The sequence below is a fragment of the Dendropsophus ebraccatus genome, chromosome 9 (assembly GCF_027789765.1).
Source record: "Dendropsophus ebraccatus isolate aDenEbr1 chromosome 9, aDenEbr1.pat, whole genome shotgun sequence".
NCBI classification, from domain to species: Eukaryota; Metazoa; Chordata; class Amphibia; order Anura; family Hylidae; genus Dendropsophus; species Dendropsophus ebraccatus.
The window spans coordinates 24,610,829-24,634,760 of record NC_091462.1 but is presented as its reverse complement, the minus strand read 5'-3'; the positions used below and the strand labels follow the sequence as shown (position 1 = coordinate 24,634,760).

At 44.0% G+C, this 23,932-nt stretch overlaps 1 protein-coding gene across 7 annotated transcripts in view; it reads left to right on the top strand.

Moving 5' to 3' along the window:
* CCDC148 (coiled-coil domain containing 148) overlaps positions 1 to 23,445 on the top strand; it is a 179,904-nt gene extending 156,459 nt beyond the window's left edge. For all 7 annotated transcript variants that reach the window (XM_069985104.1, XM_069985103.1, XM_069985102.1 and 4 more), the window contains 5 exons: positions 1,057 to 1,197; positions 13,095 to 13,213; positions 16,491 to 16,608; positions 18,009 to 18,149; positions 22,786 to 23,445. In XM_069985104.1, coding sequence (XP_069841205.1) covers positions 1,057 to 1,197; positions 13,095 to 13,213; positions 16,491 to 16,608; positions 18,009 to 18,149; positions 22,786 to 22,932 — 666 coding nt within the window. In that variant the 3' untranslated portion in view covers positions 22,933 to 23,445. The remainder of the gene's footprint in view (positions 1 to 1,056; positions 1,198 to 13,094; positions 13,214 to 16,490; positions 16,609 to 18,008; positions 18,150 to 22,785) is intronic.
* Positions 23,446 to 23,932: the final 487 nt, after the last annotated feature.

Genomic DNA, 23,932 nt, shown 5'->3' with positions numbered 1-23,932 from the left:
TTACCCCTTTTTGACCCATGTCAATAGACCTCTCACTAGCCAGCCAACACCCTGCTCTGCACTGATGAGGGTCAAAAACCCGAAATAGCTATCTGCAGATGGGAAATCTTTCCTTTTGGAGAGATAGTTTGGCTTGGCATAAAATCTCCAGTCAATGTTCTAAGGCTCTTTGACTGAGCGAGACTTGACTTGAAGGGATATCTCTTTGCTTAAGAGGTGTGAGAGCTACTTTGCATATTCTTTCTTCCCACAACTTTTAATGTATGTTATGTTAGTGAATGGCCCCCTTCCCTGTGTTTCCCCCCACCCACGCTAGACCCGAAAGTGTAGTGCTCTATACTCACCTGATCCGTGTCGACCCCCGTCCGCCATCTTGCTACAATGATGTCATCTTCGGGTGGGCGGGCGGCCGAACCGCTCCGACCGTCCCTAGTGCCGGACGCCCTCTGCCGCGTCATCAGCTGCTCAGCCGCGATTGGCTGAGCACAGTTATGTAATTTACTTCTTTTTAAAAAAAAATCAAGTCTCCCAGTACTTATCAGCTGCTGTATGTCCTGCAGGAAATGTTGTTTTCTTTTCAGTCTGACACAGTGCTCTCTGCTGACATCTCTGGCCGAGACAGGAACTGCCCAGAGCAGGAGACTCTTTCTATGAGAATTTGCTGTTCTTATGGGCAGTTCCTGACTTGGACCGAGGTGGCACTGTGTCAGACTGAAAAGAAAACATCATTTCCTGCAGGACATACAGCAGCTCATAAGTACTGGAAGACGTGATATTTTTAAATAGAAGTAAATTACAAAGTTTTATAACTTTCTGACACCAGTTGATTTGATAAAAAAAAACAGATTTTTGCTGAATAACCGCTTTAAAACAAAACTGACTGCCAGGTACTTTAAAACTAAGTTGAAAAAGATCTGATGATACGTAAAGACTGCATTTCTCTCCCGTTCTGTGTATTATGCCAAATATACTTTGTTCCATCCTGAAATACGGCATTGATTCATTCCTACGTCTGTGTATTAAACCTGTTTGAAATCTTCCCAAATCCAATTTTAGGTCATGCAGTGGAGAATACACCAAGAAGAAGCCGCTAGATTAGAATCGGCTATCGCCGCCAGGAGACGACAGGAGGAGGAAGAGCAAGAAAAACAAAGGAGAGAGAAAGAAAAGCTCCAGCGAGCAAACGAAAAAGAAAAAGTATGAAGGCTGTCATCATTTGCATATGTTACTTAAGAGATTACAGAAACTATCTGGATGCATCCTAATGAAATCTATTTGTTAGTGCTGGCAGGGTATTGGAGAACTGTGTTTACACAGCATTCCAGGCGAGATTGTTTAAGACCTAGCTAAAGCCATTAATGCCTCAAAGGAACTAAATCTTCTCCGTACTGCATTGTGCAGCCAGTGTAATGTATCCGGAATTATCCCGTAAATGTGGGTTTTTGTAACAGTACTAGAGAGACTGTGGGAATGCTGAAAGTGCTGCAGTCAAGTACCCTGCACTGCAGTACATTCTTGTCACAAGTCAGCAACTCCTGGCAAAGCAAACTTTACCCACACAGGGATAGCGGGTGGATAGGTATATGCTATAGCGGTACAAAGTGATGGGGGCTGGCGCTCTACAAATATCGGGACATCTACACTCCTGAGTTGTTGTGTTGTCTGATGCCATTACACTAATGGAAGCCATTATAGTTCCCGCAGAGGTTGTCACTAGAGATGAGCGAACCTCGAGCATGCTCAGGATTGTCAGAACCTGAACGCTCTGTGATTGATTACCGGTAGATGAAGAAGTTGGATGCAGACCTAAGGCTGCCTGGTACACATGGATACAGTCATAGGCCGTCTCCCAGTTTTCCAGGACTCCCTAAGGCACTATTGAACTTCTGCAGAGCATTCGGGTTTGGATAGATATGGGCGCATTCGAGGTTTACTCACTAGTTGTCACCCAACATTTCTCTTAAAGGGGAAGTCAGGCATGGGGGCAAAAATTCATTACGGCACAGGGGGTGCGGGAGATAAAAAAAGAATTTATAGTCACCTGTCACGGCGCCCACGCTGATCCGCATCCCGCTTCTGGACTGGCCCGCTGTCTTCTGAGATCTCCTCTGGCTACAGTTCTAGAGAAGGCACAGGTCATCTTTTAAAGGAGCTGTCAGCTATGGACAGTTCCTCTAGGGGGCCACAAGTTCAATACCCCTGCTCTAGAGCAAGATATACTTTTTGCAATCACCCCCTTCCGATAGATGATATCACCCTTTAAACTTCCCTAATAGAGTATTTGAACATGTGCTTTCTAAACCTGGCAACCATTTTAAGGCCCCGTTCACACTACGGAAAACAGGCGGAAAATACATTGTTTTATAGAGCCCCGTGCAGAAACTTAATAAATTCTCATTTTATGTATTGTGACATTTATTTTATAACAATACAGAACATAAGTTTTTACGTTTTGTTTATAAATGTTGTTGGTTGAAAAATCTAGTTTTTACATTTTTTTTGCTTTATGCAGGGACTCTAGTTTCCCCTTGTAAGAATGTGGAATTATCGGAGTGATGATAGTTCTCTGTGAATTACCATTGTGCTTTTTGTTTTTATTAGGATATAAACCAAGTGATTTCAGCAGTAAATGGACCTCTGTGCTTTACATTTTGTGCTTTACAGTGTGAACGAGCGTATAATAATAGTAATTATTTAGACAGAACATTTATTCCGGCACACAATGTTATAATCGGTAAAAATGTGCAACATTTCTAACGGTGTTATGTGCGTTGTTAAAATCTCCGTTTACTACACAGTCTCTGCTGTGCCGTCTGCTCGGGACACATCACGTCATTTACAGTCTTACCTAATCCTGCATGACTATATCTGTGAACCTCATACGTGAACTTACTTTGCTCACTTTATTCCAAGTGCACATCAACTAGTGAATAAGCAAATCCAGAATACAGAGGTCTTATAAACACCAATAGGAATAGTATGTGATGCCTGGACAGATAGCAGATAGAACTTGTTCCAACCCCTTTAGGCTATATTCCCACACTTGTTTTGTATTTCTTTATTCTTTCTAATTAATTATGTGGGATCTGCAATGTTGGCTGAAATTGACTGTGCAAGTTTTGTCATGTGATCACAGTACCAGGCTTCATCACAGATGTTTTTGTGTCATATACAATCTGATGAAGCTTGGTAAAGCTGATCACATGGCAAAGCCCAGAAAGTCAATATAGGCAAAATTGCAGAGCCTGTATAGTCAATGATGCTTTAATTAACCCCTTAACGACATCGGGCGTAAACTTACGCCCTCGCGCCCTGGTACTTGGCGCATCAGGGCGTAAATTTACGCCCGATGTTTCCCCGATCGCTGCGTGTTCACACACAGCGGTCGGGGAAGATGGCCTGCTATAAATCAAAGCAGGCCATCTTAGCTTCACGGCACGGGGGGGTGGTTAACACCCCCCGTGCTTACGATCGCCGCTATAGGCTGATCAATTCAGATCAGCCAATAGCGGCGATCGGAACCTTTCCGGGTCATCGGCGACCCGATGACCCGGAAAAAAATGGCGGTCGGTGCTGTCCGAGGACGGCACCGACCGCCATTACTGTAAAAAGTAATGGTGATCGCCGTGCCACCGGCCCGATCGCCGTGAACGGCCGGCCGGTACCGGCCGGCCATTCACGGCGATCGGGCCGGTGGCACGGCGATCAGAGTCCCACAATATAGTAAATACCTGCCCTGGACCCCTCAGCTAGGCAGCCGAGGGGTCCAGAGCAGGTATTTGTACATTACTCACCTGTCCCGGGCTCCTGATCGGCGTCTTCCGGGTTCGCGGCATCCTCGTCTTCGTTCGGGTCTTCGGCTTCTTCCGTGACGTCACGTTCGGCTTCTCTCGGCTATTTTCGGCTCCAGCGTCGGCTCTTCCCGTATTTTGCGCTCTGCTGCCCTCTAGCGGCTGATATGTGTAATACACTTATCAGCAGCTACAGGGATGTTCAGAATGTAGAAATTTTTTTTTTTTTTTTTCAAATTTTTTTTTTTCTATTTTCCGCACCCTATCGCCGCTGAGAGTTGATCAGCATCGCACGAAAGTGCGCTGCTAATCAGCAACTCCTCCTTTTTGGCGTAGGGTGTTTTTTTTCTATATTCTACTGCCACGGTCTGCTTATAAGTGCCGCACATAAGTGCGGCATTTATCAGCAACTCCTTTGTTGGCGTAGGTTTTTTTTTTTATACTTACTGTAAAAAAACACGTAAAAAACACTACATTACACCACGCTACATTGAATAAAGTTTGACACTACACCACTACATACCCCATATACCAATCCCCGTATAAAGATGGCCCCCAGGGTGTTTTCGGCGTCAGAGGGATACGTTATTATTACCTCCGACACCGAAACAGCCAGTGAGGATGAATGGGGGGTCCTTCGTTCCTCCATTCATCCTCATCATCCTCATCCTCCAATGACGTATCTGGGGGTAGCGTAGCGTACGCTGCCCCCCAGACACATCTTTTCCGCCAGTACCGTCCCAATAAGAGATCACGGTATGGAGTGAAATTCTACAAACTCTGTGAGAGTACCTCAGGGTACACTTACAGATTTCGGGTGCGTGCACACTGCGGAATGGCGAAGGATAACCCTTTGTGCATTCCACAGCTGGCACCCGCCGGCGGACTGATGCAGGCATGTGTCTCCACCCGTGTCATAGAATCCATTCTATGCACGGGCGGATTCCATCGTCCATCCAAAGAATGAACACGTTGGACGGAGAGCGGAATCTGCCCGTGCATAGAATGGAGTCTATGACATGTGTGGAGACGTGCGCCTGCATCAGTCCGCCGGTGGGTGCCAGCTGTGGAATGCACGAAGGGTTATCTGTCGCGATTCCGCAGTGTGCACGTACCCTTAGAGTGTATGTAGGAAGGGACACGCGAATGCAGCCCCCAGATGCCCCCTCCCCCCCATCCTCGGAGTTAGTGGGAAGATCGTCCGGGAACTGATCTTCCCACTGCTGGATAAAGGTCACCACCTGTACGGGGATAACTTTTATACCAGCGCCCCCTCCTCTGGTCTCTCGCTGCCCTGTAGCTTGCGGCACGATCCGAACATATCAGAACCAGTAATAGCGCCCTAATATTTAGCAGCCATGGAGCGGCCCCAGCGCTTCTGGATATGAAGGACCCCGTATCGCACCAGGACAACATTTTCCAGGTGACGTCCCCCACACTGGAGAACGGGAGACCCCAGAAGAAGTGCAGAGTGTGGGGTAACAGGGGGATCAGGAAGGACAACATTTTCCAGTGTGACACCTGTCCTGATCCCCCCGGCGTCTGCATACTGGATCGCTCCAAGGCGCACCACACGTCACTGGGGTTCTACATTATCTAAATTCTGTCCCTTATTCCTATTTCAGGGGTCACGTTGATCCAGGGATTATTCTGATCGCCATTATGGAGTCAGGAAGGAATTTTTCCCCTGTGATGTGGCTACTGTCGTCTGCCTTACGAGGGTTTTTTTTTGCCTTCCTCTGGATCAACACAGGTTGAATTTGATGGACACCTGTCATTTCCAACCTTATAAACTAATAATTGGCCTAATACCCCCAAATAAATTAGAATTGTCCCTTTTCCCTAGCTAAGTAGGTATGGCCGCCATTCCCATTAGAGGATGCCATGTCGCAATTACAAAGCCTCTGTGCGGCCAGGACAGTAGAAACCCCCCACAAGTGACCCCATTCTGGAAACTACACCCCATAAGGAATCTAAGAAGGGGGGCAGCGGGGATATGGCCCCCTGGTGACGGCCACATTTGGGACTTGAAAATGAAAAAAATTGTATTTTTTATTTTCTCGGCACATGTTCTACGTAAGTGCCCGTCACCAGTGGGGTCCATATGCTCACTGCACCCCTTGTTAGATTCCTTATGGGGTGTAGTTTCTAGAATGGGGTCACTTGTCGGGGGTTTCTACTGTCCTGGCAGCACAGGAGCTTTGTAATTGCGACATGGCCTCCATCCTCCATTCCAGCCTCTAAATGGCGCTCTGTCCCTTTGGTGACTTGCCCTGTGCCCATATGGCACATTATGTCCACATGTGGGGTATTTTCGTACTCAGGGGACACTACCCTACACGTTTTGTGTTCATTTTCTTTTTTAACCCCTTGTGGAAATGGAAAAAAATCAAGGCTAGACCAACATTTAGTGTAATTTTTGTAAAATTTTTACTCTAAATCATTAATCTTGTCATGTTTTTTCATTTTCACAAGGGGTTAAAAGATAAAAAAAACATTTAATGTGTATAGCAATTTCCCCTGAGTACGGAAATACCCCACATGTGGACATAAAGCGCCATGCGGGTGCAGGGTAAGCCTCCGAAGGGAAGAAGCGCCATTTGGTTTTTGAAGGCTGGATTTGGATGGAATGGATTTCGAGGGGCCATGTTGCATTCAAAAGGCCCCTGTGTTGCCAAGACAGTTGAAACCCCCCACAAGTGACCCCATTATGGAAACTGCACCCCTCAAGGAATGTAACAAGGGGTGTAGTGAGCATATGGACCCCACTGGTGACGGACACAAATGTGGAACAATGTGGCGTGAAAATGAAATATTACATTTTTTACACTATAATGTTGGTTTAGCCTTGAATTTATCATTTTCACAAGGGGTTAAAAGAGAAAAAAACACACAATATGTGTAGAGCAATTTCCCCCGAGTCCGTAAATACCCCACATGTGGACATAAAGCGCCATGTGGGCGCAGGGCAAGCCTCCGAAGGGAAGGAGCGCCATTTGGATTTTGGAGGTTGGATTTGGCTAGAATGGATGATGAACGCCATGTCGCATTTACAGAGCCCTCGTGCTGCCAAAACACTGGAAACCCCCCACAAGTGACCCCATTCTGGAAACTGCAGCCCTCAGGGAATCTAACAAGGGGTGCAGTGAGGATATGGACCCCTTGATGACGGGCACATTTGTGCCATGAAAGTGAAAAAATGAAATTTTTTCACATTGTTCCACATTTGTGCCCGTCACCAGTGGGGTCCATATGCTCACTGCACCCCTTGTTAGATTCCTTGAGGGGTGTAGTTTCCAGAATGGAATCACTTGTGGGGGGTTTCCAGTGTTTAGGCAGCACGAGGGCTCTGTAAATGCGACATGGCCCTTGAAATCCTTTTCAGTGAAATTCAGCTTCCAAAAGCCAATTGGCGCTCCTTCTCTTTGGAGGCTCGTCCTGCGCCCCCTTGGCACTCTATCGCCACATGTGGGGTATTTCTGTACTCGGGAGAAACTGCGCTACACATTTTTTGTCTTTTTTTGCCTCTTATCCCTTTAAGAAAATGAAAAATTGAAGGCTAGAACAACGTTTTAGTGTAAAAAATAAATTTTTCTTTTTTCACGCCATATTGTTCGGAAAATCTGTGAAGCACCTGTGGGGTCCAGATGCTCACCGCACCCCTTGTTACATTCCTTGAGGGGTGTAGTTTTCTAAATGGTGTCCCTTTAGGGGTGTTTTTTAGGTTTTGACACCCCAGAGCCTCTGCCAACCTGAAGTGGTACAGTCAAAAATGACCAAATATAACGGAGGCGTTGAAATTCACTAGGCGCTCCCTTATATCTGAGGCTTGTGGTTGCGTCAAATAGCGCAATAGGGCCACATATGGGGTATTTCTATAAACTGCAGAAACGGGGCAATAATTATTGGGGTGCATTTCTCTGGTAATAGGTTTATAATTATGAAAAATATTGGATTACAATAAAATCTCTGCACAGAAAATTAAAATTTTCAAATTCCTTACACACTTGGCTTTTATTTCTGTGACTCCCCTAAAGGGTTAAAACACTTTCTGGATGTGCTTTTGCAGAGTTTGGGGGGTGCAGCTTCTGAAATGGGGTGCTTTGTGGGGCTTTCTAACATACAGGCCCCTCAAATACACTTTAAACCTGAACAGGTCCCTAAAAATATCTGATTTTGAAATTTTACTGAAAATTTGGAAATTTGCTGCTAATGTTTTAAGCTTCCTATCGTCTAAAAAAAATGAAAGATAGTTTAATAAATGCCGCCAACATAAAGTAGACATGTTGCTAATGCTATTTAATATATAATTTATGTGGTATAACCACTTTCTGTATACGCAAAGAAGTTTCAAAGTTGGAAAAATGCATTTTTTCACATTTTTTCACATTATTTGGTTTTTTTTCATAAAGATTTGTTATGAGTATCGACTCCAATTTACCAGAAATGTAAAGTACAATATGTCACGAGAAAACAATCTCAGAATCAGCCGGATAGGTAAAAGCATCCCGAAGTTATTAATGACTAAAGTGACACTGGTCATATTCATAAAATTTGTCTCTGTCATTAAGGCCATTTCAGGCTCTGTCCTTAAGGGGTTAAAGGCAGCAAAGCGGCAAAATAAAAAAATAAAAAAAAATGAATTATGGAAACCTGTCGTTTCCTCCAGCTTTCTATGTTACAAATATTTATTTATAGTTACAATAATTCATCTACATAGTATCCTCTATAGATGAGATATAGAAATTTGCCATACTTCCCTCCCAGCCACCATGTGCTAGGTAATGATAGACTTTCTGCAATGGCCTGTGTAAAACTAGCATGTTAGAATAAAATTTCACAGATTTTATATTTCGTGGAAGAAGAAAAATATTTAAAGGGGTTTTATGGCATTTACTTAAAAACGATACAACTGTTGACCATTGGCTTTGTCTAGTATTGTAAATCTATTTAAGTGAATAATCTGCAATACCGGATATTGTACCCTTCTTCTTCTCTCTTTTAACTACCTAGATGGCCTGATTCACTGCAAATGTAGGGATGGCCAAATCTAAATGATATATTTTTGGTAGCCACAAAGACTTAACAGATTAATTCAGAAAATAAAAGATCATCTATACAGGTGAATGTTTGGTTACAATGAGCATTCATGTGTTAAGAATGGAGCTGCTACCAGACTCCTCTAATGGTGGTGTCATGATCGCGCCTGAAAAGGCATCAGTGCCACCCTCTGCTACGAAGATTCGACCTCTGCGCCAAAGACTGCGCTTTTGGCCATAATCTTCCATTTATTCTGTGTTTAGTTTGCCTTGTTTTTGCCCTGTCTGAACTGTGTCTTATTCCTTCTGGTCTGCTAATTGTTTTCCCTGCCCCACCCGTGTCTGTTCTTCTAAGTTTCCTCTAGTCATGTAACAGTTAACCTGCCTTGCCTCAGTGATTGACAGCTGGTCCCTCCTATCATCTTCTGGACTTGGTTCCTGGTGTCCTATTTAAGATTTCAGCTTCTGCCTGTGCCTGGCCGGTTATTGACTTAGTCTCTGCCTGCTTGTGTGTTCTGTTCTCTGGTTTCTCCTGACTCCTGCTTAGTATCTTTTGACCTCCCTTGCTTGCTGCCTGCCCCCGACCATATTGCCTGTTATTTGACTACTCTTTTGGATCCTGATTTTGTACCTTTGCTGCCAGACTGTTGTGACTCGGATTGCTGACCATTCTTTATTGTGTTTTGTCTGTCTGTCTTGTCTTTTTGTCCCACCAAGCCAGTGCAGGGACCGTCGCCCAGTTGCTGCCCTAGGGTTTAGCCTAGGGGGGCAAGTAGGTAGAGTCAGTGGGCGGGGCTGAGCTTAGGGCTCACTGTCTCTGTGTGTTTGGTGTCACCGGTTCCTGACATAATAACCGGCCTTACAATATTTTTTTTTACTCCTTACCTGAAGCCAGTAATGGATTCAGCACAGGAGTTTTCTGCCCGTTTTGAGGGTCTTGCTACCCTTGTTTTTGAGCTGGCCAAACAAGTCCAGATATTGGCCCAGCAGCTACCAGCTACCACTCCTGCCTCCCCAGTGGTCACGCTCAAGGAGCCTGACAAGTGTTCTGGGGACCTGAACACATATGTGACGTTCAGAGATGCTTGGGTCAGTCACCCCACCCCTAGCTCCCTTGAAGATGCCATTTCCCTGGCGATTACCATTGATCATACGCTAAGACCACGCCTAGACCACTCCTGTGTCGATAATGTTCCTACTTCTGTCCCCTCCAAACCTCTGCCTACTATGTCTCATCCTCTGGTCACCATGGAGGAACCTCCGGAACTGGGCAAAATTAAAAGATCTCTGGCCCGTAAGGAACTCAGAAGAAGGAATGGACTCTGTTTTTACTGCAGAGAAAGTGGACATTTCATCAGCTATTGTACCAAGCGTCCCCCGAAGCCAGATCATCAGCGTCCAGATGACAACCAGGATAGTCATCTGGGCGCCCAGGTACTTGTGGGTGGTCTTGATGTGCATTATCCTGTTGATGAACCTACCAATGCTATATCTGTGACTTCATGTAATGTGGAAGTTGGCTCTGTGGGTCCCGCCGAGGATACCATGTCTAATTCGTGTAATGTGGAAATAGGCTCTATATATCCTGGTGATTTTTCCACGTCGGTATCTTCATGTAATGCTGAATTTGGATCTGTGTCTGGTACCGATATGAGTGGTTATGGGAGATCTGTCAGGAGACCGGTTACCTATTTCTTGGAGTCGGATTCTGATGAATGGGAGACGGACGATGAGATCTCTAGCGATGTTGAGACCTGTATTGTAAGAGGTCCTTTTCCTCCTGGGTCTGGTGAGGGTCCAGAGGCCCCTCATAAAAGGGGGGGTAATGTCATGATCGCGCCTGAAAAGGCATCAGTGCCACCCTCTGCTACGAAGATTCGACCTCTGCGCCAAAGACTGCGCTTTTGGCCATAATCTTCCATTTATTCTGTGTTTAGTTTGCCTTGTTTTTGCCCTGTCTGAACTGTGTCTTATTCCTTCTGGTCTGCTAATTGTTTTCCCTGCCCCACCCGTGTCTGTTCTTCTAAGTTTCCTCTAGTCATGTAACAGTTAACCTGCCTTGCCTCAGTGATTGACAGCTGGTCCCTCCTATCATCTTCTGGACTTGGTTCCTGGTGTCCTATTTAAGATTTCAGCTTCTGCCTGTGCCTGGCCGGTTATTGACTTAGTCTCTGCCTGCTTGTGTGTTCTGTTCTCTGGTTTCTCCTGACTCCTGCTTAGTATCTTTTGACCTCCCTTGCTTGCTGCCTGCCCCCGACCATATTGCCTGTTATTTGACTACTCTTTTGGATCCTGATTTTGTACCTTTGCTGCCAGACTGTTGTGACTCGGATTGCTGACCATTCTTTATTGTGTTTTGTCTGTCTGTCTTGTCTTTTTGTCCCACCAAGCCAGTGCAGGGACCGTCGCCCAGTTGCTGCCCTAGGGTTTAGCCTAGGGGGGCAAGTAGGTAGAGTCAGTGGGCGGGGCTGAGCTTAGGGCTCACTGTCTCTGTGTGTTTGGTGTCACCGGTTCCTGACAGGTGGCTTATTATATTATATTATATTATATATAATACATATATATATATATATATATATATATATATATATATATATATATATATATATATATATATATATATATATATATATATATTATATTATATATATTATACTTATTATATTAGAGAACATATCCAACTTATACAATCTTTGCCCTAATTTTATCTGTCAGAGAGTTGGGAGGTCCCTGTACACAGAAGACATGTACAGGTAGCTATCCAACTACTAACTGGCCCAATTTAAAGTGGACCTGTCCTTATAACTTTTAAAATCTAAATCAACAGTATATGTGATATAAAGCAAGTTTGCAATATACATTCATTATTTATTTTTGTTGTTGTTATCATGCTGTAAAACAAAGCTGTACTTAGCAGAAATCCAGGTCCAGTCTCCTGAAGGCAGATTTTCTGACTTGTTATGGTCGAAAAAAACCAGACTAAACACAGGAATTCCGGCCAGTACAGAGAGTCATGGCTCAATGTGTCCATCAGTCACATGACTGCCTTCTCTGTGTGTGTGCTCAGATGGGGGGGGGGGGGGGGGGTAGGAAAAGTCAGAAAACAGGGAGTGCCGTGTTTTCCATGATAACTTAAAGACAATAATGAATGTAAATTGCAAACTTGCTTTATTTCACATCTACTTTTGATTTAGATTTTGAAAGTTATAACGACAGTGACACTTTAAATTAGAAACAAGTAATGGAAGATGAAAGAAAGGATCTGACTACAGGTGATCTGTTTGTAGTCTGTTACCATGGAGACACATAGTTCTGTATATTATTATAACATAGATAGGGTGCCATCCAACTGCTTTGTACCAAATTTATATTAAAGGGAACCTGTCACCCCCCCGTGCCGGGGTGACAGGCTCCCGACCCCCGTTAGAGCCCTCTATACTTACCTAATCCCTCCGGGTCCCGCTTTTGGAGGTGGTCGGGTGATGAAGATCTCAGCCGCTGCAGCCCGGTGCGCGCACTGAGAGATGAGTCCAACGCTAATAGAGAATGACGGAGCGCTGGACTCTCCTGTCATTCTCTATGGGTGTTGGACTCATCTCTCAGTGCGCGCGCCGGGCTGCAGCGGCTGAGATCTTCATCACCCGACCACCTCCAGAAGCGGGACCCGGCGGGATTAGGTAAGTATATGGGGCTCTAACAGGGGGCCGGGAGCCTGTCACCCCGGCACGGGGGGTGACAGGTTCCCTTTAATAAGAAGTAATCACAGTGAGTGTGACTACAGGATCAGAGCACATATGAGCTATAAAAATTTGGGTTTTTTTTCTCTCATTTTAGCTTGTAAGAAAATGTTGGTAATATAGGTGGCCCTTCCTTTTTATACAGGCGTGACTTGGCACATGAGTGGGTAGGTGTTGCTTACCAATAATAGAACAGGGCTAGTTTGGAGAAGTTGGTAGCGGCTGCCATTGTTGTGGCACATATCTGAATGTGATAATAGAATGGTGCAGGTGGGTGATATTATGGAGCACATAGCTTTGTCTCCGAAATGTTTCCACTTAGAAATGAAATCAACAGTGAAACCACAGAAAAACAATGCCGGGGATTTCATGCCTCGTAGCACATTTACACATAACCTTAATTGCAAGAAACAATATCAAGATATTCTAGCATTTGGGATTTCCTTTTGTATGGCTTGTCACGCAGGCTTAGACGCAGTTTAGTTTGAACTTTCTTTTTTTTTTTTTTTTTTTGCTTCACGTGACAGATACAAAAGTACAAAGCTGAGAAGCAGCAAGCGTGGGAAGAGCAAGAGAGACGGGATCTGCAGCGCCTAGAGCAGCTGAAGAAAATAATGGCCCAGCAAGCCGAGAAAGACAGAGAACGGTAAGTACATTATTGGGAAAACATTGGCATATTTAGCACAATGGATCCGTGGGCCCAGATGGGCTATAACCTGGAGCGCATAGACTTTTTTTCCCTAGTTCTCATTTCTATGCAACATAAGAAATAGAAATTGAATCCAATTTATAAACTTTGGCTATTCCATATTTTGTACGAACATATCTCCATTTTATTAAAAAGCCTTCAAAATCCTCTACCTTACTGGCAGCCGAGAGTAAAGACGGCAGAAATGATTGCTGTAAATGTTTAATGCTGTGGATGGAGGAGCCGAGCCATTCCTGCAGTTTTCACAAATCTGAAAGATTAATATTGATCCTGCGAACCCAAGGGAGGCCGTAGCGTACGCGGGACGGAGCACAACCACAGAGATTTGCAGGGAAGCCATTAACAGATATCCCAATTGCAGAACTGTAAACTTTATGCTCTTGGGTTGACTTCTAAATCCTTCATACATGTAAAGTTCGGGTAGTTTGAGAAACTATTAAAAACTGCTAAATTCCGGGGCCAGATGTACCTATAGGCAAAGTAGGCTTGTGCTTATAAGCATACCTGTGGGAAGCAGACATGCAAAAGGTAAAATGTGTTTATATTTATAAGAGAAGATAGACATGTTAAAGCCATACATAACTTAAAGAAGCAGTTCACAAACTTTTTTTATTGGCCCTCCCACTAGGTGCTGGCGCGTATACTCACCACAGGTGATCGGTGTCCCTCGGCGCGGCTTTGTTCCGGTCCCGCCACGCCATTCAAATCCGGCGCATGCTCATATCATCCACTGCTGTAACTCCTCTTCTGTCTTCTTTGATTGAACGCCAGAAGTCACGCGTTCCCATAGAGAATGCTTTGTAAAGCGTTACTTCCGGCGTTCAATTACAAGAGACAGAAGAGGGGTCGCAGCAGCGGATAACGTGAGCGCACGCCGAATTTGGGCGGCATCGTGGGACACTGGTCACCTGTGGTGAATATACGTGCCTTGCGAGGGGGGCCAATAAAAACATTTTGTGAACTGCTTCTTTAAGGTATTGCGGACTTGAAGAGTCAGGTCTAGGGGCTAGACATCACATGCTTCCCTTTAGTGGCGTCAAAAACATTACCAAATAATTAGAGCTGAGTAAAACAGATTTGTTTTGCTTCTTACGAAGCAAAACTGATCCGTGCTCATATCCCTCAGGGTGTTAGCACTGTGCAGAGAGAGTATACTGCCTGGGGACTGTCTGGAATAAATGGATACAGCCATGGCTGTACAAAGCAAAACAAATCTGCTTCGTTCATCTCTACAAATAATTAAAGGGGTATTCCCAGCTGAGCTCATTATTCTCTATAGGATAGGGGATAACAAGCTCATCACTGGGGGGTTCAACCACCGGGATGTCCATGAGCTCCAAGCACCAAACTCAGAAGCATTCAGTTGCCCTATAGAAAATGATTGGTGCAGGTCCAGTGAGTGCTCCATTCATTGCATACCGCCAGGGTCCAAGCAGCTGTATCTCTTGTCAATCCGTTGGTTATCCTTTGGATGGGGAGTTGCAAAGGTAGTTGAGATTATCCCTTTAGGCGTGCTGAAATTATCAGGCATTTGTGTGTTTGTGTGTATAAAGGGATCAAGAAATAAAGTGATTGTGTGTATGGAGGGATCGGGAGAGATAGTGTTCATAAGTATGGAGGGATTGGAAAAGATAGCAGTTGACTAAAGAAGCATTTGTTCAACAGCTACACAGTGAAGTCACATTATTATGAGCACTTCCTACTTTCAATGTCAGCAGCGTGTAGAAGGCAAGCTGGTATGGTCTGTTGAATGATCTTGTGGCATTCTCCAGGCCACTCATCCATGTGGTAGACACCCTCACCAAATTTGCAGATCACGTACACTCTTACATACCTGGAGCAGATGGGATCTTTCAGCAAGACAATGCATATCACGTAGCTAAAAATTTCCACTATTGGTTGAAACAACATGACCCCCTAAATCCTTAGACTTGAATCCAGTTGAGCATCTAAACACCCTAAATCATCAATGGATCTTCCTCTGTGCAGCTGTGGGATGCACTGCAGTCAGCATGGCTCCAGATACCTTTAACAACCTACAAGGACCCCATTGAGTCACTCTCAGCAGATCTAGCTGGTGTCCGTGCTGCAGATGGTGGTTACTCTGCATAATAGCTGGTGGTCATAATAATGGGACTCGAGTGTGTATATTATGTGTATGGCCAGCTTTCCACAACACACGTTCATAAATATGTCCGTGAAGAAGAAAAAAAGTAGGAGGGCACTCCTACTTTAAAATTCCATATAAACTTTAAAATTCCAGCAGGTTCATCTGTAGCCGGCTCAGATGCCAAACACTAATTAGCACAAGCTATCATAGCCGTTTCACACGCATGCACGCTTCATCAGACGAGGTGAGCATGCGCGCGAAGCGGCTGTGATAGCTTGTGCTAATTAGTGGTTGGTGTCCGAGCCCTCTACAGATGAACCTGCTGGAAATTTAAAGTTTATATGAAATAAAGTCTATACAACAGTATGGTGAGTTCCCGCCTACTTTTTTCTTCTTCACGAACCTATTTATGAACGTTTGTTGTATTTCATGTGGAGCACCCCATACAGTGTTTTTGATATATGCAACCTCGCCCTGCAGTCCCATAGAAGCTGTGCCTAAAGGGTAGTGCCGGTACCATCTTCTACACAGTTTCTTTACACAACACACCTTACACCCTGTACATGGACATGCACGGACATCTTTATATGACTATAGTTTTATAAGAATTAAGGGTCCATAAAGTGCTATTAGTATGCAGCAAGCAGTAGCGAGTGGATCCCGTATGCCTAGCGCTAGAAAGATATTGGCACTTCATTCATCAGGGACCAGCTTTTCCGTAATCTCGTCTTCCCATCATCTTCAACTTCATTTTACTAACATCTTCATCTTCCTGTCTTCTCCGGTAAAATAACATCATCACAGCGACTTCCACCCATCTGTTCTCTTCCTTGTTTCTTTGTTCTGAAAGATTTTAAAATGAACAGGACGACTATTGATCCAAAAATAGGCAGCGGGACTCTTTAGTCAACATCGCTCATGAAGCCTGTCAGGAGGATGTGAACGTTTATAGCGTAGAGCCACTTTTGACATTGTACTAAGCGGAGCAGAGCGCGGCAATATGCCGGCAATGTATAGAGCGCTGGTAATATTGTAACTTCAATGAGTGCACCAAGTGATTGACACAATTAAAAGAATTCATTTTCCAACTTTATACATTCTCAGGGTTGTTTATCGGCAGGAGATGCTAGAAAAACGTCTGTCAGAAAGGAAAGAAATGGCTATCCATGAAGAGCAAGTGGAGTTAGAGAGACAGAGGCGGCTGGAGGCTTTACGTCAACAGGTAACGGGTGGTGGCACTCTCCTACTGTGATCGATTTTATTTCCACTTTACCTTTTAGCCTCAGTTCTACAGGCTAAGGCTATGTTCACACTACGTTAAAGTACGGCTATTGTTGCCATCGGCAGCAACAGCCGTACTTTGTACGGTGTGAAACACTGCCTTATCTGCTATGGAATAGTATACACTCCGGCCGGGATCCCATACGGCGCCACAAAGAATTGACATGTCAGTTTTCTGTGGCCGCAATTTAGTGAATTGCGGACGCAGAAAGACCTGTCAGTTCACAGAATAAAGCGAGTGGTTCCGGACGCTTGCTTCATTGTCTGCTGTGTGAAGTTCTGATGCGGGCGCACGCTGATGTGCCCGCATCAGAACACTGCGGCGGAAAGATCATCCGGCCATGATCTTTGAAGAGACTGGCCATTCCGTGACCCGGCCGGGTCACGGAATGGCCGGTCTCTTACGCCTAATATACAATTAAGTTATGTCTTTACTACAGCCGCCCTATATGCCCTATCATGGCTGATTACCTGGTATGGTATCAGCCTATGGCCCTGCCTAATCTACATGGTCCTATTATGGTGCATTTGTTGTATAGAACTTGCGCCGTAATCATGCCGACGAACTCTTGTTCTCATTCATTCTTCTTGCCTATGTCTTAAAGGGGTATTCAGGTGTATAGATTTTTTTATCTACATTTCTTGAAAATATTTAAAAAATATATTATTACATTGCGTGGCAACAGTAATTGGTGATAAGGCCCCTTTGTTGCCACCAGTGGCTGTGTCAGGACCTACTGGGCTGCACAAGCTCTGGTCTTGTAACATTTACTTATGACTAATGCTGCTGCTACTTATACTTAGCCTCCCCTGATGTGTAGTTGAATGCATGTTCGCATTAGAATAGACATTACACTGGGGGAAGCTGTCTGTGTCAGTAGTGCAGCAGCCTATAGCAGAGTGGCGAGTGACAGTTACCCCCGCTCACTCTGCTACACTACTCCTTGGCTGCAGCGCTACTGACACAGACAGCTTCCCCCAGTGTAATGTCTATTCTGATGCTAACATGCGTTACAGTAGACATCAGGAGAGGCTCAGTATTGTGATATGTAACTGTGCTGGGACCTGCACCCTGCAATTCTTGACACAGCCATTATTGCTGCCACTCAGTCTAAAAAAAGAAATTAAAAAGTATGGTATTTATATTTTCTTCACTAAAGTTAATTCATAAAATAATATTTCTTTTAATAAAATGTTTTTTGGCTTTTTATTTTCAAATGTATTTGCTGTAATATCTCTGTAAAGGATTGGATTAAATACTATATTGGATTTTTTTTTATATTGCAGACCTAGTTAGAAGTCTTGTTACTTACAAAATCAATTCTGAATTCTATGATACAGGTCGCTGTTATAGCTGAATTTGACCCCGTCAGAATGATGAGTGACACAAAAGCATGGAAAGCTAGACTCGGCATCGGGACAGAAGAAGAAATTGTCCTTCAAAAGCCGCTTTTTGATCTGCACACATACACTGAACAACAGGTCTGTATTAGATTGTATAACTTTTATCTTCATTGTATAGAAGGCCCAAAATACTGTGTGAGAACACGGCCAAACTACTGAGAAAAATTATACAGATGTATATCAGCCAAGTGTACGCCAAAGAGACACTTTTATGGCATACAATGCGCAATATTATATAGGGGTCGAGGCTCACAGCAAAAACCATGGACAAGTAGACGTTTGCATAGTGCATGCATACATACGCAATTAAAAACATAGCCTTTGGCTCTCCAGGCATGATGCGAATTGTAGTTTTGCCTCAGCTGGAGGGCTGCAGTTTTCCCACCATGACAGCAGCCAGACGAGGAGAGCCATAGGGAGGAGGCAAAAGAAGATTATAACCCCACAGACCCTCTTGGAGATTCCTCCTTTTGTCCAATAGGCTAAGTAGGTGTTAGGGCCCTATTACACGGAGCGATAATTGGCTGAATTAGGCCGATTTGGCTGATTATCTCTCCATGCAATAGAGACAACGATCAGACGAGGAGACGATCATCAGGTATTGGGTGCTCTAGCGTAAATGCAATGTGCGGCCATCGGCTGATGATTGTAGTATAAAATAATAACGTATTTACTTACCACGTCCCCGGGTGTCCTTGGGTTTTCTTTGGTCTCTGCAGCTCTGTCTTCTGTTCCCTTCTGGTGCGGTCTTTGCACTGACAAGGCTGCTCAGCCAATCACTGGCCGAGAAAGAACTGCAGTCAGAGACTGGCTGAGTGGCCTGTCAGTGCAGAGAGGAACAGAAAACAGCTGCAGAGACCGGGGAAGGCTCCAGGACACCCGGGAACGTGGTAAAGTAAGTAAATACTTTATTATTTTACACTAGCGGCAAGGGCTGCACAGACATCACTAATGATGTCCATGCAGCCCTTGATGCCCGATGGCCTGTGTAATTGCTCAATAAACAAGAGCCAATCTGGCAGAACGGCGCTTGTTTACACTTTGTGATCAGTCGGTCTAATAGGACCCTTAGTCCCCACGTGCAGTGTATTATTTTGTCTGTTTACACAAAAAAAAGGTCTAGAAAAGGGTTGGGATACTTCTTGATATTCCCCGTTTTTTATTCTTATTTATTAATACCTAAATCTCTTCTTGTTAGTTTCCACTTTTTTAGCCTTTTTAGTTTTGTATTGCTTTCGACAGATAATCTATACAATATTGATCAGTTTTTATTGTGATACGACTAGACTGACAGCATGCAGGGCCCGGGGAGTCTCTAGTGAGGTTTTCCTCGTAACCCGGAGGAGCAGACGCCAGCTCCTTCCCGCACTCATTTCTATCTCACACCTCTAGATTCATAACTATTGATAGACAAGCCGGCTCTGCTCGGTTGTTGCCGAGTGACCTTTATCATCCCAGCCATATATTCTGTCTGAGATTTGCTGTTTTATAGGGAAAAAAGGAGTTGATTTAATCCTCTGAGAACCAAGTAAAAGATGATCCAAGTACAGAGGCACCAACCTTCTCACCAGCAGGGCTGACCTACTTGCCCGTACAAAGCGAGTCAGCAGTCAGTGCCGCCGCAGCAAGCCACTACAGAATATTTCCCAACATTTAACAGCTTGAACTTACAGTAAAAATAAACTGCATTACGCACAGGCAATAGCTATTCTCTATTCAATTATAGCTCTAAGAATAGGTAAAAAAAACCACAGAAAATATTGAATAAAAAAGAAAGTAATTAAATATTACATCTCCTTGTTACATCACACAAAGAAGTTTTCATTTCGAATAATTAACAAAATATAACAAGATTTTACTTAATGTAATTAAACATGTGTGCAAATTACTGCCACGTTCGTTATTAAGCCCCCAGCTGATATTTTTAATCCCTCTGAGAACGTCCACCTAATGTGTCCAGTGCTGGTGGTCACACAGTCCCATCTCCTGGATCTACTTATACACAGGTAATGGACTGATTCCTGCTATTGTACAGATCCTTTTACACCTGCAGATCTTTGGCTGCAAACGGCTGTGCCTTTACATGGCACAAGTAATCGAGCGGCTGGGCCACACAAACAATTCTTTTATCATTTGTACCGACATGTACAGCTCATACTTACCATCAGTGCTGCTGTATGATCTGGAATCTCCTGGTCTCCTGCCACTGCTTTATCTTCAGACCACCGCCTCCTGTGGCTGTCAACCATTATGGCTGGAGAGCAGGATAGGTGAGCTGGAGAGTGGGATGCTGGATCACAGCAGCAGCGCATTAGGTACAGTAAGTATGCACTGCTTATGTGATCTGGAAACTGACAGCACAGATATATGCATATCTGTACTGTCAGTTTCCCATAGCCGCATATCTCCTGTTTAAACAGAGAAATGTGCAACCAATCTAATGTTGTGATCAGCCGAGGATCAGGCATTTCCCCACTTCATAGCTGACCGCTGTCACTTCTACACGGCCGATTATCGGCTAAAGGAGCGTTTCTAGCAATACTCAGCAATAATCATAATCAGCCGTGTAAAAGGCCCTTAAGGATTGGTGCTCTAGGAGCAGCTTCTTTTGACCAGCACTGGACACATTAGGTGGATGTCCTAAGAATGAATCAGATGGACAGCAGGTGGCAAAAGAGCTAATAGGATATTGCTGGATTATCACCTTCACCTATAGTTGTCGTTTGGAGCCTGTTATTATGTTGAAGCCTCTGCCCACCGGAGGGCGCTCTGTTACTCTGATGGTCCAGCCTAACCCTGCTCACAGTATTACTAATAGTTTTTGTGAAGTTTTCTACACTCAACAGCACAGCCGAGCTCCAGTATTAATGTTATAGTGTGCTCCGTATACATTAATATGGGACACCGAGCCGCCACAGGTTTCTGCCCTAACTTATCATCCCTTTTCTAAGCGGAAAAGTAACAATGATTTATTTTAAATAGGTCACAATACCTGTGACTATGAAGTCTATGAGGTCCAGGGTTGGAGCTGTTGCTTTGATAAATGTTTCTTTGTTTCTGGAGCTTTGGCTCCGGTGACCTTTTTTTCTCAGAACACAATACATTCTAGGTGCTAGTTTTTTGAAGGAACTGTAATAAATCTATAGATCTCAATTTTATCAAAGTGCACCAAAAAGCCAATGTTATAATTGATACTGTATACTTAGAGACCAGAGAGCAATTTCTCCCAGAATTTCTGTTTTGTATGGCACAGTCTGAAAATATACGGCGACTGAAGTTTTAAGCTGGATGTGTGTATCATTTCAGCAGCATGGGGAGATGAATGTCTGCCAGACAACCCGTCCGCCCTTGTCTCCCTGATAGAAGAGGCTGTTCCCATACACATCTGATCATCAGTCAACCTTGGCAGAACTCAACAAATATCTGATGTGTATGGCTATGCATAGTGCTCTATTACGAGGGGTGATGTGCTGTGTAGGCAAGTGCTGATCTGGTAATAGGCCCTTTAAATGAGCACTGATCTACTTGGCTGTTGTGTGCGGAGGGCAGAGTAATTGCTGCATTATTTGTGCGTCCCTTTGCTTCACATCCCCCATTACACCAAGAGATGAACGTAGTCTCGAAAAAGAGGGTTAAAGGATACAGTGGTGCAGCTATAAAATAGACAATCTGAAAAAGCTGAGTGGCTTATGTTATTTGATAATTTTGGTGTATTGTTAAAATGTGTAGTCTACAGGGACATGTTCCATGCACAGTGCGTAAATATGGATGATCTAAGGGTAGCATAAACTAGTGGCACAGAAGCTGAACAGAATGGTGTATCACTTACATTATTCTGTGCAGCTGATCCAGAGATATCCTCCTGAATAACATGGACAATAAGTAGTCCTCTCCATTATGTGCATGAGCTCAGAAGTCCTCAATATTCATGAGAAGCAGAAAACTCCACCCACCAGCTGCTGATTGGCAGTTATCTATCCATGCTGTCTATAGGCAGTCAACTGCAACCAGCAGCTGGAGGGTGGGGTGGGTGGAAAAATCCTATTTTCCTGCATATTAGGAGAACGGCTGAACAAAATGATGTAAGTAATACACCGATCTGTTCAGCATTTCTGTCACTAGTCTATGCTGCCCTCATTTAAGGCCGAATAAACAGTTTGAAAGCTCCCAGTATCATAATGAACCGTGGTGACGGCAGTTCAGTGTTTCTGGTCCGTAGCACATCCTCCATACACAGACTGCAATCACAGAAAATGAAGATGACCCCTAAGATTCCTACTACATAGGGTGATAACCATCTTAACAGGCCGATATGGCCCTATGTAATAGAGGTAGTGATTAGCCAAATGAGTGTTGTCAGCTGATCGGGCTATTCCAACCTACTGAAGGATTATTGGTCGTCAGCTATACATCTTCCCTTGTAATAGAGGATGTGCAGCTGACAGCTGATTGCAGAAAAGGGTCACATGACTGATCCAGCCTAGTGAAGGCTTTGTAAATGAGTGCCGAACATCGTGCAGACAGGCTTTGGGCTGTACTGATACGACCTCAGTTTTTTTGTCCTGTCTATAACACAATAGTAAATCTGAGCCAATGTGTATGGACACAATATTATGTGCATGTTTAATATTTGTGTAATATCAGGTATGATAATAGCTAATCTAGCTTATTTTCTTCATGTTCATTTATAAATCTTTTTTTTTTTTCCATGCAGATTATCTGTGACCCCAGAGTTCGTGTCGAGATGGCTCTTCGAGAGGCCGGACTGCACACTACCAGTTACGCCAAAGAAATCTTAACCAAAATCCTCCCTCCCAAACCACCAAGAAAAGACATGGAATCGACAGTGTTTAAAAAATAGCCAAGACCTGGGAGCGTAATATTTCATCCTATAGTCTGTGGTGTCATTGGGAGTGTCATTATAGTGCTGCTAACACGGAGGGACCTCTCCATTATCCACACAGACCCGCCAGCACAAACACCATACATCACAATGTGGTTGTACAGTAAGTGTCTCTTTATGCAGTGTGAGGATGGAAATTGAGACATTAGATGTGAGAGATGGACTGGAGGTGACAGATACATTGCTCCGCTGGAATTTAGCGGCTCTTGTTTACTCTGTGTTTATTGCTATACACTGCGTAACATCAATTGGAGAATATTTGCTGACTTCTGGTGGCAGCCAGGGGAGAATAGACTGTAATACATGCATTGTGTGAGTATAAGCAGCTTCAGCTACGATCTGCCATTACAGATTAGCGGAGAAGGTCCGTACGACATCTGTGAAAGAAAGTTTCTCATCAAGGCCGGAGTGACGGGTAATATCATAGCGGTTATTTCTGTATATACATATAATAAATATTATTTAAAGGTTTCTTCTGTTGCCTGTGGATATGTTATGACATCTATTTCTTTCTGCCTTTGTTTAGTTTACTTTAAAGGGGCACATAGATTTGTAAATTACTACTATTTAAAAATCTTGAGTCTTCCAGTACTTATCAGCTACTGTTTGTTCTGCAGGAAGTGGTGTACTCTTTGCAGTCTGACAAGGTGCTCTCTGTTGCCACCTCTGTCCGTGATAGGAACTGTCCAGAGCAGGAGAGGTTTTCTACTTTGCTACTGGACAGTTCTTGTCATGGACCAGAGGGGGCAGCAGAGAGAGCTGTGTAAAACTGGAAAGAATACACCACTTTCTGCAGGACATACAGCAGTTGGTAAGTATTGGAAGACTTCAGATTTATAAATAGAAGTAAATTACAAATCTGAATAACAAACAAAATTTTTTGCTGTAGTACCCCTTTAAATATATATATAAAAAAAATGAAACAGCACTGAACTTTTTACCCATCGTCATTAGAGAT